At 31.2% G+C, this 14,775-nt stretch overlaps 1 protein-coding gene across 1 annotated transcript; it reads left to right on the top strand.

The window, feature by feature from the left end:
* Positions 1-8,101: 8,101 nt before the first annotated feature.
* Positions 8,102-13,532, top strand: LOC101204534 (alpha-L-fucosidase 2). The gene is made up of 10 exons (XM_004140763.3): positions 8,102-8,589; positions 9,221-9,366; positions 9,801-10,666; positions 10,968-11,100; positions 11,352-11,510; positions 11,712-11,936; positions 12,031-12,132; positions 12,212-12,347; positions 12,578-12,773; positions 12,938-13,532. The coding sequence occupies exons 1-10, from the start codon at positions 8,325-8,327 to the stop codon at positions 13,245-13,247; spliced, it is 2,538 nt and encodes an 845-aa protein (XP_004140811.2). The 5' UTR covers positions 8,102-8,324; the 3' UTR covers positions 13,248-13,532.
* The last annotated feature ends 1,243 nt before the right edge of the window (positions 13,533-14,775 follow it).

Raw genomic sequence — 14,775 nt, 5'->3', positions numbered from 1 at the left:
TTTTACGTTGCTTTTAAAAAAAAATCCAGCATATTGTGAATAATTACTAACAATTATAAAATGTCATTGTCAAGTATATTATGACATATATTACTGTCATTAATTGACTCAAAATTGGGCATTTTTATGTAGCATTATAGAAACCATGACATGTTTTTCCTATCAAGAATAGGGAAACCATGACATTGTATTGTCAAGAATACTTGAACCACTATGGATGTTCTATGTCAACAAATGTTCTATCATGACATATTTTTATTGTCATAAAATATCATATTTGTGAATTTATTATTGCGTGTCGGGATGGTTTTTCTTTGAATCTTGTCATTATACATGATTTCCATCATAAACTAAGTTTTTTTTAACCCAAAAACCGGTACAAATATAAATAATAGGTTTCATACATAACAATAACATAGATAATACTTTTACAAAGAAACTAAGTACAAGAAAACTATGAAATGTTTTTAAAGGTACAAATACAAGAAAACCGATACCTAAAACTTAGTATATTTTTAGGAAGAAACTAAATATAAAAGGTATTGCTACAAGTAACTACATTACAATCAACTTCGTCTAATGCAGGTAAAGTAACTAGATTAAGAACACATTAAGAATTAAAGTAACAATTATGATAACTAAAATCGTAAAAAACTTTGGTGTTTAACTCATACATTATGACTACGAATCTTGCTTGTCATTTTCAACTAGGTGTAAGAAACATTAAACACATTTCTTTTATAAGAATACTTCATTTTAATCAAACGAGTAACATATATATCAACACAAGAATATTTATGAAGCTACAAATTTGGAAGGATAGACACACATCGTACTTGCAACACAAATTCTTGGACTTGTGATGGTGAGGTCATATCGAATGTTCCATCATGCCTCTTATTACGTTTATTACTAATAGTTGTAGTTATCGTCATTACACTTGTTATTAACAAAAGTGCACTTTTAAAGCATAGGAAACACTTTCAACCATACTAAAATGATAAGAAAAAAAAAAAGAAAATTAAATCACAATAGTCAAATATGTATTTTGGTAGTGATGTAGAAACTACTTACCTATATTGAACCACACAATTTTCGACCTGAAAATCTACTTCTTTAAACACATAGTGTCCTTGAAGCCTAAACAACAAACATTTATAATCTTAATTCGGTTTACAACATATAGTTCAAATAACTTAATCAACCTACATTAAGAAGAATGTTTTAAAAGCAACGATATTATCCTAAAACTTAGTTAGATTAGCTCAAGCGAGTAACAAACTACAAACAACAAGCTAAAATCATATGATAAAAACTAAATTAACATACTTTATTTGAGTTCAAAACAACGCAACATGATTTCAAACCTTAAATCTAACATATAAAAATTTAAACAAACCGAGTTGTAGATCAACAAAAAAAAATCTAAAAGTTATACAATTTTTTTTATTTAGTACTCCAAACACTTGGGGTATGTCTAATAAATTCCACCAATACCCCATCTTTCCAAGTTACAACCATGGTCCAAATTCGAATTACAAAATAGAGAGGCTAAATAGACGAAAGACCTTCCTAGAAAACTAAGGAGACAAAGTGAAATAAAAACAAATACTTTAACTAATTGTTAACGAGAAATTAAAGAATATCTTCAATGTAAAATCAAGGTTATAATTATTTTTTTTCTTTGAGAGAGATAGTACAGAAGACTATGGTCATATGAAACTCGCTAAACTAATGATTATAGAGAAACCCAAAAATTAATACAAATTTTTGGTGTGGATAATGGAACAACTTAACTAAAAATATGAATTTGAATACAGTTTTTGGTTGTAAAGGCTTTATGGTACGAACAACAGACAAAAGTTTACATAAATGCAAAAAATACTAGCACATTTTTTATTTTGGATTGAGTTCACGAAATAAAAACAAGAATTTCATACCCATGAAAAAATATATATTATTTAGTTTTTTTTTCATAGAACTTTTTTTACACACATAAAAAAATACAATAATTTTTTTTATCATAATCCTTCTCCCAAACAAATATTATAAATAATCCTTCACAATTCTCTCACTTATTCCTTTCCCCAAACAAGGATTATAAATAAGCATTTCCTTTTCAGAATATCTCCTCTCTTTATTCATTTCCCTCCATTTTCCTTTCCTTCCCCTAAACACCCCCTCAAGGATTAAAAGAAAGATAGATAGGAAACAAACCTACCTATTGACAAATCATTGACAACTTGCTAACACCAACTTGTTGATATGTTTGCCAGTAACTTTCATCCACCATCGAAAAATCTCCCTCTTCGTTTGATGACATCATTCTATTTGCATCTTGTTGATCTATTCACTGGTAACGAGCTTGAGTGAAAAGGGAGGGAAAGAGTGAGGTAAGGGAGAGGGGAAAATGCATAGGGTCGAGGGGAGGAGAAAAAACTTTAACTTATTTTATTTAAGAGAAATAAATACTCTAATTAATTTTCATAAATATAACAAAATATCAAAATATTTACTGCTCGTGTAACAAAATCAAAAAGTCTATAATATTTTCATAAATTTTAGGTTTACTCCTTAATGTTGCCGAGATTTTTCTCAACTTTTTTCTTCTTATTTCCGATTTATTTATCTCCTCTTTATATTATTAATTTTTCAAATTATTATCTCTTCTCTTTCATATTCTCACATGTTTTTTTTTTTGTAAAGGTATCCACGTGCTTTCTTCATTTCCTCTTCTAGAATTTCTTCCATCTTCTCCATCTCTCACATTTTTTTCTTTCTTTTTTTCACTTCTTCAAATTTTCACTTGGTAAACGATCTTTCGTCATCTCTCATACATTTTCTCTTCTAGACCTAAACAATTTTGTATCAAGATCTAAATGATTTTGGTTTAAGATCATATACCAAATATAAAAGGTCTTGGTACATGATCTTCAACAAAAATCGTTTAGATCTTGATACATCTTAGTACACGACCGTGTACCAATCTAAACGATATTGAGACACGATCTTGTACTAAATATGAATGATCTTGGTATACAATTGTTAACCAAAATTGTTTAGATTTGGTAAACAATCATTTAGATCTTAGTACGCGATCTTGTATCATGATCATTTAGAAGAAGAATTATATTCGCGCGTGTGGTCGGGGTTGATACTACCTACATAATCGTGTATCATTTCCTACATGATCATGTATTAGATCGTTTAGTAAAAGAACTACACGCACGTGTATGACTGATTAATCACGTGTTGACCGAAGCATTTTTTTATTTTCATTGTGGGTCTATAAACTTTTTTCGATTTCAAAATTATTCTATACAGTGTAAATATTTTGTCGGTTTGTTATATTTTTTTAAAAAAAATTATAAACTAATTATTTACCTCGAATGACACATAATAAGGGTTATAAATTCTCAAAAATCCAAAATTATTGCCTCTTTTAGCCATAAACACGTTTTCTTTTTTTTCATTTATGACATTTTCCCACTCTTTTCCTTATCTTGGGCTTGAAAAATGTGTCATGAAAACTGGTTTTTCTTGTAGCGTCGTCCAGTGCAAAATATTTGAGAGTCATAAGTTTCAATTTTCTCCAAAAACTTAAGGATTATATCCATTGAACTTTTTTTTATTCATCAATTAGGTATTTAAAATTATACTAAATCTTAATTAGTTAACCAATCTAATTGATTGATTCTAAATAATTTAATCATCATGGTATATTGAGATATAATTTCAATTTAACTATTCATTTGGCTATATTTAAAATTTTCCATAAAACAATTTATAAAGCTACTCTTTTGATACATTTTAAATTATTTTTTCTTTTTCTTGTTTATTGATAATTTCTCCCAATTTAAAATTTTCCATAAAACAATTTATAAAGCTACTCTTTTGATACATTTTAAATTATTTTTTCTTTTTCTTGTTTATTGATAATTTCTCCCATCTTAATGGTTTTAATTTATTTATATGTTATGAATCCAATATGGTGTATATTTTTTCATCTCAACAGCTCAATAAATGTTTCGGTTTTTATTAAATTCATTTACTAGTTTTAATGTAAGAGAATAGTTTGCTATTTAAGATTCAAAGTTTATGAGCAAAGACCAAGTGGGATGAAATTGACAAAAAGCAACATGGTAGTGTTAGGTATGACAAGACGTGGGATGTGGAATTCCACTGTTCATCATTTTTAAACTAACAGATGGGTAACTCTTAAGCCTATAGTTCACCATCTTTTGTTTATATCTATCTCAATTGAATGCACTTTAACCTAGAAAATAAAGAGCGTGGATAGTCAAGAGTTTTTGAAGAAAATGGTTTTGTAATTCAGAACCGTGAGTGAAAGTAGTGTGTAATTGTAATAATTTTGGAGTTTACCACCTAAATTCTTATATAGTGTTTTTTGCTTTATTGAATTTTTATGTTATTTCTCTATTTATTTTTGTTGTATAATTGAGAGGTTTTGTCACAAGAGAGAGATGAAAATGGTACAAAAAGGAAAATAATTAAGTTGAGCTCAACACCCCTTCATCTTGCAACTTTGAGAGCCACAGCCATCCTCACAACCAAGGGCTTCATGACTAATATTATTTAAAAACTCAAATGAAATGATTGAGCTAAATACTTAATGTATTAATATAGACATCAAAGTTAACTTGACATCACACCCATACGAGGAAATAACACATGTTAATCACAATATTAAATTTCCACTAATATATGTTTGGCATTTTCATTAATATTTGTATATTTGTTTGAGTTTGGTATCAATGGAGTATAACTATATATTATTTTGAAAAATATATTTTAAAGAAGAAAAACACGTATATAAATAACAAATCTTTTTAACTTAGTATATGTTAATTAATTAAATATTTTCTTTAAAAACACATTTTAACTTTTCTTTTTCATAAATATCCCTTAACAATCATTTTTTGGATATTTCAATCACCATTAACATTTCTGAAAAAAAAAAACTTTATAAACTAAAATTTCTCACATGTTACCCTATGGCACACAATATTCCTATTGATATTTTGAAAAGTTATAATAAAGTGATATATCTTTTTTCTTTTTTTCTTTTTTTTTTTTGGTACAATAAAGTCAATGATTTTAATAAATATACTACAAAGGATCTAAACAATAATGTTCATAGTCAATATAGGGTATTAAATGGGACAACTTTTTTATGTTTTGTGTATTAGACTTTTAGCTGTATGAAAAGAAAGAAAAATTTCCCTTTTCATTTCATTTATTTTATATGTATGTAGGTGTATGGTTGAAATAGAATTGGTAGGTTTGGTGATCATCAGAATTAATGTGCACACAACACCCTCTTTTAGTCTTCTCCATCCATACTCTTCAACTTACACACTTGTTATTCTTTCTTACACACTTTATTATTCTTTCTTACACAAAAGTTATACACACGTTTAATCATTATTACTTAAAACATAGTATTGAAATCAGTAATATTCAGTACTATCTCTATGGGTGATTTATTACTATTCCTACTCCTGTTATATGCCCAATTTATCGGCGGAAGAAAAGCTTATATTCATGACCTCCACGTGACATTAATAATAAAATTTGTAATAATGGATAAAGTTGTAAGTTCATTGATTTGAGTTAGACCTTAACTAGCTCTCTTTGTACAGACTGACCCTTGCCAAATGTCCAACGAGACATGTTTTACATATGCTACAGTCCAAAGTAACACTTTAAGTCCAAGATATAGTACAAGGAAGATGCTCGATTGAAGTCGACCCTAACCAAATACAAAACCGAGCATATCTTTTGGCCAATCGGTCATCTAATTAATTCTAAGGAACTTGAAAACACTAGAGAACATTTTAGGTCAACTTTCTATACAAACACATGATTTTGTATAGTTTGAGTCTAACTCTCACACCCTATCTAGCTCTGGCCACACTCTTTCACTTTCAAGCGTAAGCGTATATCTGAATATGTGTGGAAAACCTTTACTAGTGTATAGGTAGGTTTTTTTCTTCGTAGGGTCATAGTTTTCTCTTCTTCGAATGAATTCACTATTGAAGTTATATAAAGATGAAATGTAATTACCTTCCCCAAAATTTAACATCTAATCTTCTTTAGTTTTAATATCTATTAGTAAGGAAGAATGCAATATAAGATGAGATTAGAAAATACAATAGTTTAAGAAGTGAATTAAGTTGTATAGATGGGTAGTAAGAATTTAAAATACATATAAAAAGATCACAATATAATGAGTGGAGATAATTATAAATTTAATCACCACTTTCTACTATTTTTTTTTGAAAAAAGTATTAAGAAATGGATATTCCTTAACTATATTTAGCTGTATTAAATTATTTTAATTTGTCTAATCATATTTATTAGTTAGTTAACTAATATTAGGACTCCAGGGGGCATTCCCTCATGCCTTTTAGATATGTTGTTCAAATAAGATTTCTTAGTTTACAATCACACATGTCTATATCTCTAATCTTGATTTCATTGGAAATAATTTTGATTTTTTTTGTAATTATTAATTTTGACCCACATTAACACAATAATAAATATGTTTCTCATTAAATGATTTTATTATTGTTTTTTATTTCATTAAATATCTATGGAGACTTTTAAATTTTTCCTATATTTTGTTAACATATTTTGGTTTGTAAAGTTGAAATTGTTTTAGATTATAATTCTTTTAGCTAGTTCTAGTGATAGATGTACTAATTTTTTATATGAATTATGCAATGTTGTTTTCTATTTGTCTAAGTATACAATTCTTTTTCTACCAAATTTGTCGCTCTTAAGCTTTGTTGGTATGATTTAAAATTGAAACAAATTAAAATATTTATAAGTTATAGCAAAATTTTAGATTTTTATCAATGATAAAAATGATAAGAATTAATAAACTTTTATCTTTGTCAATGCTACTGTTAGAAACAACATATTAGTGTCTATCGATATCTATTATTAATAAAATTTAAAACATTTTTCTATATGTAGTAAATATTTTCTCAAATTTGCTTATTTAAAATTTCGTGTTTATTCCTTTATGCACGATTCCTATGTAAGGACTTTACATTTAAAATTTGTTCATGGGGGTGACAAATGTTCATAAGATTAACAATAAAGTTCTTGGGGTTTAAGTAATTAGTTAAAACTACCTTTTATAAGAAAGGAAAAAAAAGAGTAAAGTTATAACTTTTGATTCTTCTAAAAAAAGTTATTAACTTTTTATTTATTTATTATATTTACAAAAATAATAAAATATATATTTGACGGTGTTATTCTCAATTTAAGCTTGCTTTAATTATCAAGAACTTGTATTATCATTCCTTTTTCTTTCGGAAGAGGGAATCAAATTGAGAAAATATTAAATGGCATATGAGTTATTTGGTAACCACCAAATGTGTGGAAGCAATCCACTTTATATCCACCCGTGCTAAAAAAAATTGTTGTAAAGGAAAAGTCACAAAATCAAAATGTGAAGAATGTTTGGCATGTTGTGGTTTGATGAGAAACTTTATCAAAAAGTAAATGGTGAATTTGTAATGATCAACTCTTTTTGTTAAGGTGAAGCCATGCAAGAACCTATGGTTGACAAGGACACTCCATGACTGCAATCCAAAACATGAGAGGAGAGAGTGAGACGGAGGAAGCCCTACCTTTGCCCAATTTCTACCTTTCTTTGGTGAAAAGAGTTGCTGCAATGACGCAACCCAACCTATGCCAATTGACAAATGCTACAAAACTCACGTATCCACATGTTGTTGTAAACTTAGGTAACAATTTGAGAAGCTATCTTGTAGTCGAGGAAGGAAGCAATTTCTGTACAATTGTAAAAGTTCTTTTTATTTATGGTTTTTTTCTTGGAGCTGGGAGTGTATTTTATAATTTTCAATTAAAGAAAAGTTAAAACAAAAATTAGGGACTAAAAGCCTTTTAATTCAATCATAAACACGACATTGAAACACCACCAACTAAACAGCACATGAAGTGTTGGGAAAATCGAAGGGAAACAAAGGAAAAAAAAAAGAGAGAGAGAGAGAGAGAGAGAGAAAAGCACCGTCTTTCCCTGCCAAGATACTTTCCTTAATACTATAAATTAAGATGCAAAGATAAATGATCTGAAATCATCCTGGGTTTTCCCGTGAAAACTCTGCCACTAGTCCTTGTTACGCGTGCCTTCTACCTTTTACCCTCTGTGCATCTAATTAGATTATAGAACTGGCGTTCTTAGAACAGTACAAATACCCCCACTTTCTTTGATCTTAAACCACACCTCGACCCACATTTCCATTTCCCACTTTCCACTTCCATTCTTCATGTTGCTTCCAATGTTGAAAACCCATTTCCATGAAAATGGATTTCTTTTTGCTCTGCTTCTCATTCCTCTCTGTTTCCCTTTTGCCATAGCGGAGAAGGACTTTTGGAGGTCGACTTTGGTGGGAATGGCGGATTCTTCCGACCCTTTGAAGCTCACGTTTAATGCTCCTGCCAAGCACTGGACTGATGCCATTCCTATTGGGAATGGACGGCTTGGAGCGATGGTTTGGGGAGGTGTCGATACTGAGATTCTTCAGCTTAATGGTTTGTCCCACTTTAACTCTTGAGGTCTTTTTCGTTTTGGTTGAACTAATTTGGAAGAAATAGAGATGTATTTGAATGTAGTGTGCACTTTGGTTACTGAGAAGTCAGATGGGTGTCTGTGTGTTTGACGCTATAGCATATATATGAGTTTCTGTCTCTCACTTTCGTTCTTTTTAATTTTTGCCATTACTAATTTGGGAATATTACTTTTGATGGGGAAACCTATTCCTTTGTGTTGAATATTTGTGATTGATGTGGATTTTTTTTTTTTTTTTTTTACTTAACTAGTATAATTTGTCAACTAGCAATGTAGTTGGGAGTATAATATTAACTCAATTGTCTAGATTTTCCTTCCTTCATTGTTTGTAAGGCTGGTTCAGCCCTGTTTGAATTGTAGGCTGTGTTTTGAATGGCAATGAAGGATATGGAGAAGATATAAAATATTTACAGACTACATAGTTGCTTATGTCTGTTCTAGCTGGATGGATCTGATATCATTTTAAATTTTTCTTGGGAAAATTGTCTTTTGTGTATCCTACTGAACTTTACTGGTTCCATGCAAACCTAGTAAATGAATGTTACAGTTTAAGTTTCAATTGTACCATCTGAAGGCTAATAAAAATTCATGCAGAGGACACACTTTGGACTGGAACTCCGGCAGACTATACCAACCCAGATGCTCCTGAGGCTCTAAGAGAGGTTAGAAAGCTTGTTGACGATGGAAAGTATGCTGAAGCCACCGAAGCTGCAGTCAAACTGTCTGGAAAGCCATCTGATGTAATGCTTCTCAACTCCTCATAATACGCTTTCATAGTGCACAAATGTGATCCTTAAATGAATTTAATCCCTTGCTAAAGCAGCTCTTTATGAATCATTGGTTGTAGTTCTTTGCTATCTTTTTGTTTCCAGTCTCTGCTAAGATAATCTCCTTTTTCATCATGTATGCGCTTCATGCTCTCTTAAACTACTATGCAAAGCTTATAAGTAACTGCTCATCAAATGCCATGTTCTAGTTGAATAGGTTCTACTCGTCGAACTTACCTTACGAGGAAGGGATGTCTATTTTAGCATTTCAAAAACAATTTTGTCTTTCTCCAAAATTCTTATTTATTGCTTTTTCTTTTTTGGTGTTTTAGTTTCTTATCATACTGAAGACTTGATAGAGCATTGAAATTGAAGCAGTTTGTACTGACAATCTTGTGATCATGCAGGTTTATCAACTCCTGGGTGATATTAAGCTAGAGTTTGAAGTTTCCCATCAGTCATATACTCCTGAGACTTATCATCGAGAATTAGACTTGAATACAGCCACAGCAAGAGTGAAGTACTCTGTGGGTGATGTAGAATTTACAAGGGAACATTTTGCCTCTAACCCCGATCAAGCAATTGTAACCAAGATTGCTGCAAGCAAACCAGGATCTTTGACATTTATCGTGTCCATTGATAGCAAGTTACATCACAGCTCGCATGTAGTAGATGGTCAAAGTCTAATTGTACTACATGGAAGCTGTCGAGGTGTGAGAATCCCTCCAAAAATGGATTTTGATGACAATCCCAAGGGCATTCAATATTCTGCCGTTCTTAGTTTACAGGTTAGTGATGGCAGTGTAGTAGTACACGATTTAGATGAAAAGAAATTAAAGGTTAATGGCTCAGATTGGGCTGTCTTGCGTCTGGTGGCTTCATCTTCTTTTAAAGGGCCATTTACGCAGCCTTCATTGTCTGGGAAGGATCCTTCTTCTGAATCTCTTGCGACAATGAAGAAGATAAAAGGTTTGTCTTATTCCAATCTTTATGCACGGCACTTGAATGACTATCAGAGTCTTTTTCAACGTGTTTCGTTGCATCTTTCAAAAAGCTCTAAGAACGAATCTTCTTCACCTAATTCTGGAGGAAAGGAAGTTAGAGTAGCTTCTACTGCAGAGAGGGTAAAATCTTTTCAGACTGATGAAGATCCATCTTTGGTAGAGCTGCTATTCCAATATAGTCGGTATCTACTTATCTCTTGTTCGCGGCCTGGAACTCAGGTGGCCAACCTTCAGGGTATATGGAACAAGAACGTCGAACCAGCATGGGAGTAAGTTTCTAGCCTTGTCATTATTTTAATGTTATGTTGCCTTATACTTTCATCTAATGCTTTTTAGAAGGTAGATTTTTAAGAAAAATATAGAAGAAAGTGATCCGAGTGAATCGTAACTGTATCAATCTCTACCTACCTTAATCTTGACACTTCACAGTTTGGAATGTTTCATAACCAAATGAAAATTCAATACAAACGGTTAATGACAGAACATGATAGTTTATTTTTCCCATAGACGTTTTTGCTTCGATTCATCTTCTTAGACGCTTATCTGGTTTCCCTTCTTTTTCTTTTTCAGTGGTGCTCCGCACTTGAACATTAATCTACAAATGAACTATTGGCCATCCCTTTCGTGCAACCTTAAGGAGTGCCAGGAACCATTGTTTGATTTCACATCCTTCTTATCTGTCAATGGACGTAAGACTGCAAAAGTAAGCATCTGTACCTTTGATACTTGTTTGTTATATACTGTACATAAGTGTTTTAATAATTCAATTTTAGTTCTCTTTAGTGATATTAGAAAGTAATCAATAATCAAAATACATGGTTCTGTTTTAGTTTCTTTGATGATTTTTGGCAGCCGTCGTTTTTAGGGGTTGTCCTATCACCTATGATTCCGTTATAGCACAAACATTCTTTACCTTGTCTGTGACCTTGTTCTCACATGTTTTTAAATTTATAGGCGAACTATGAAGCAAGTGGTTGGGTAGCTCATCAAGTGTCAGACATATGGGCGAAAAGCTCTCCGGATCGAGGACAGGCTGTTTGGGCTTTATGGCCGATGGGTGGAGCGTGGCTTTGTACCCATCTGTGGGAGCACTACACTTACACAATGGACAAAGTAAGTTCCTGCCTACAATTGTATGGCTGTCTTTGTTCAATGTTTTGTTTGAGCAGATGCTTTGTAGTACTGAAGTTGAGTACAGAACAGAGTACTTCTAGATAAAAATAAATTACCGTTGTACTGCAAATTCAGTGAACTGTCACCTCTTAGAAATGAAAATTTCTGTTCATTATCTTACATAATTCAATCCACCTTCAGAATTTTTTAAAAAACAAGGCATATCCTTTGATGGAAGGATGCGCATCATTTCTGTTGGATTGGCTAATTGATGGCAAGGACGGATATTTGGAAACAAACCCATCAACATCCCCAGAACACATGTTCATAGCTCCTGATGGTAAACCTGCTAGTGTGAGTTATTCAACAACAATGGATATGGCCATCACAAAAGAGGTTTTCTCATCCATCATATCGGCTGCAGAGGTGAAGCTTTTTTTCCGTGTTCATAAAACGAAACTGTTTTACTTCGCCTGCTGGATGTATTTATTTACGTTTTTTAAATTTTCATGTATAACAGATTCTGGGGAAAACCAAGGATACTTTTATCGACAAGGTTCGAAAGGCTCAAGCTAGGCTATTACCTTATAAGATAGCTAAAGATGGTTCTCTTATGGAATGGGTATGTAAGTATCTCATCTCTTAATCAGGAGCTTTGAAGAATTATCTAGACTGCCCTAACTCGACATTTCTTCGATTAGGCTCTTGACTTTGAGGACCAAGATGTGCATCATCGACATGTATCACATCTATTCGGGCTGTTTCCAGGGCATACCATAACTGTTGAGAAAACACCCAACATTTCAGAAGCTGCAAGCAATACTCTTCACAAAAGAGGTTTCTATTTGTCAACCAACTTTTTGGGATTTCCTTCCACTTTAGGCTTTATTAGAAATAGCCAGATAGGGATGAAAATCATAATCTGTTATACTTCGGATTAGCAAATAGCAACCAGTAATTTTTTATTATTTTGGTTTGTCTGTTATTAATCTGAAAGGATATAAGATAAACTTAATTTGATCATTGTGCTAAACAACAATGCTCATAAACTTTCTCTTGCGAAACAGGAGAGGAAGGTCCAGGATGGTCGACTGCATGGAAAATTGCTCTGTGGGCTCGTCTTCATAACAGCGAGCATGCATACCAGATGGTCAAACATTTGTTCGATCTTGTTGATCCAGATCATGAAAGTGATTATGAAGGTGGTCTATACAGCAATTTGTTTACTGCTCACCCCCCTTTCCAAATAGATGCCAACTTTGGGTAAGCTACATAGTTTGCAGTTGTGTAGTATTCACTTCTTTTTTGTGCATGAAAGTTGCCAATGAAGTACTAAAAGTCTAATGAAACAATACCTTTCTCTTAAGCAATCTAACCATATAGTTTTTTATGCTCCTCCTTCTCTTGGGTGCTGCTGGCATATCCAGATTCTCAGCTGCCATTGCCGAAATGCTCGTGCAGAGCACCATTAACGATCTTTACTTACTTCCTGCTCTCCCCCGTAATGTTTGGCCCGACGGTTGCGTTAAAGGATTGAAGGCACGAGGTGGCTTGACGGTAAACATGTGCTGGACAGGAGGAGATCTGAATGAGGTCGGTCTTTGGTCGTCAGAACAAATTTCCCTCACAACATTACACTATAGAGAAACTACAGTTGCAGCAAATTTATCATCTGGCACAGTCTATACTTTCAATAAGCTGTTGAAATGTGTTAGAACGTACTCCCTACCAAAATAATTTTCTACAACACAACGACAATGGGTCTCCGAATCTTTGAACATGAAAGATTTCAGAATCTGCACAAGAAACTTCTTCCCACCATCTGAGTGTCCACAATTTCATTTTGTTTATTTACACAATGATTGTTAATCAATTATTTATGACCACTTTTTTTTTGGGGGGGTGTCGAATTGATTGTATTCACACATAATAGTAATGATAATACTATGTTCTTAGAAATGCTTTTGATTTTTTTACTACCTATTATAATAAAATGAAGAATCATACTCTTAATCATTTTAAGTTATTGTTGTACTCAGAAAAGAAAAGCAAAAACAAAAACAGGAGTTGTGAACGGCATATTGGCATATGTACATACCTTAGTGATAATTGATATGTACATTTTTTTTTCACAATTAGCATCTTATGATTTGAATTATAATTTCTTTTATTTATGCACTTAGGATTGAGGTTCAATTCTTCTCCACAAGTTGTAACAACTTTTTGGTTTTTTCTTTAATGTTCATTTTGTTTAACTAGGTAGAAATGTATTTCTAAAAATAAAAACAAAAACATAGATATTTATTTTTATTTTACTTTTAGTAATTTGATGGTATGGTGAATTGTTGGTATATTAAATAACAACATTTATTCAAGTTCTGTACAAATAGTTGTTTTTGAACTTTTTAAAAGTCTAGGTATCTAAATAAATGTTTCTTTTATAGAAAAAGTTCAAAGATAAATTAGTATTTCAAAAAAAAAAAAATTAAGAACCAAAACAAAAGAGACTTTGAAATTTAAGAGTATAAAATTATACTTTACACCTGTTTGATTTGTGTAAATCCATGATTCTCATAGAATGGATGTTTAGGTTACCACATGTGTTTTGTAGTAAATGTGTACACTTCATAGAAAATAAGTTTTGAATTTGTTTTTTGAGTGATTTTTTTTTTCATGGAGTGTAAATAGTTCTTTTTTTTTTATTTTAGAAAAAAAAATCTCAAAACGGAGAATTTGACAAAATATTGGGGCATTTTTAAAAATAACAAAATAAATTAAAATATTTACAAGCTATAGCAAAATTTTGGATTCTATCACTGATAGTTTTCTATCACTATAGCATATCAATGACTAACAGTGATATAATTTGTTATAAGTTGTAAATATTTTGTAAAATCTACTATTTTTTAAAATTCTCTCAAAATATTTACAAAATATCACAAAATTTCAAATTCTATCCATGATAGACATGCTTCCATCCATGAGTAATATTGATAGACATTAGTAGAAGTTTATTGGTGTCTATCATTGATAAATCTAAAATTTACTATATTTTGTAAATATTTTAGTTTATTTTATTATATTTGAAAATGTTCCTAATATAAACTATATTAATTTTAAAATTAACAAAAATGAATATGTTATATAAATTTATAGAAAAATTCAATTTCATACCCCTAAATTTTAAGGTTTGTATCAATTTAAGCCTTAAAGTAATAATTATATCAATTTAAATCTTAAATTTTTTTGGAGTTGTATTAATTTA

This window comes from Cucumis sativus, chromosome 3, assembly GCF_000004075.3.
Source record: "Cucumis sativus cultivar 9930 chromosome 3, Cucumber_9930_V3, whole genome shotgun sequence".
Lineage (NCBI taxonomy): Eukaryota > Viridiplantae > Streptophyta > Magnoliopsida > Cucurbitales > Cucurbitaceae > Cucumis > Cucumis sativus.
This window is presented reverse-complemented; position numbering and strand designations above follow the sequence as displayed.

Coding starts and splice junctions, on each gene's coding strand:
- LOC101204534 (XM_004140763.3), top strand. CDS start 8,325: ATGTTGCTTCCAATGTTGAAAACCCATTTCCATGAAAATGGATTTCTT. Junction 9,367..9,800: donor TGTCTGGAAAGCCATCTGAT/GTAATGCTTCTC, acceptor GTGATCATGCAG/GTTTATCAACTCCTGGGTGA. Junction 11,101..11,351: donor ATGGACGTAAGACTGCAAAA/GTAAGCATCTGT, acceptor TTAAATTTATAG/GCGAACTATGAAGCAAGTGG.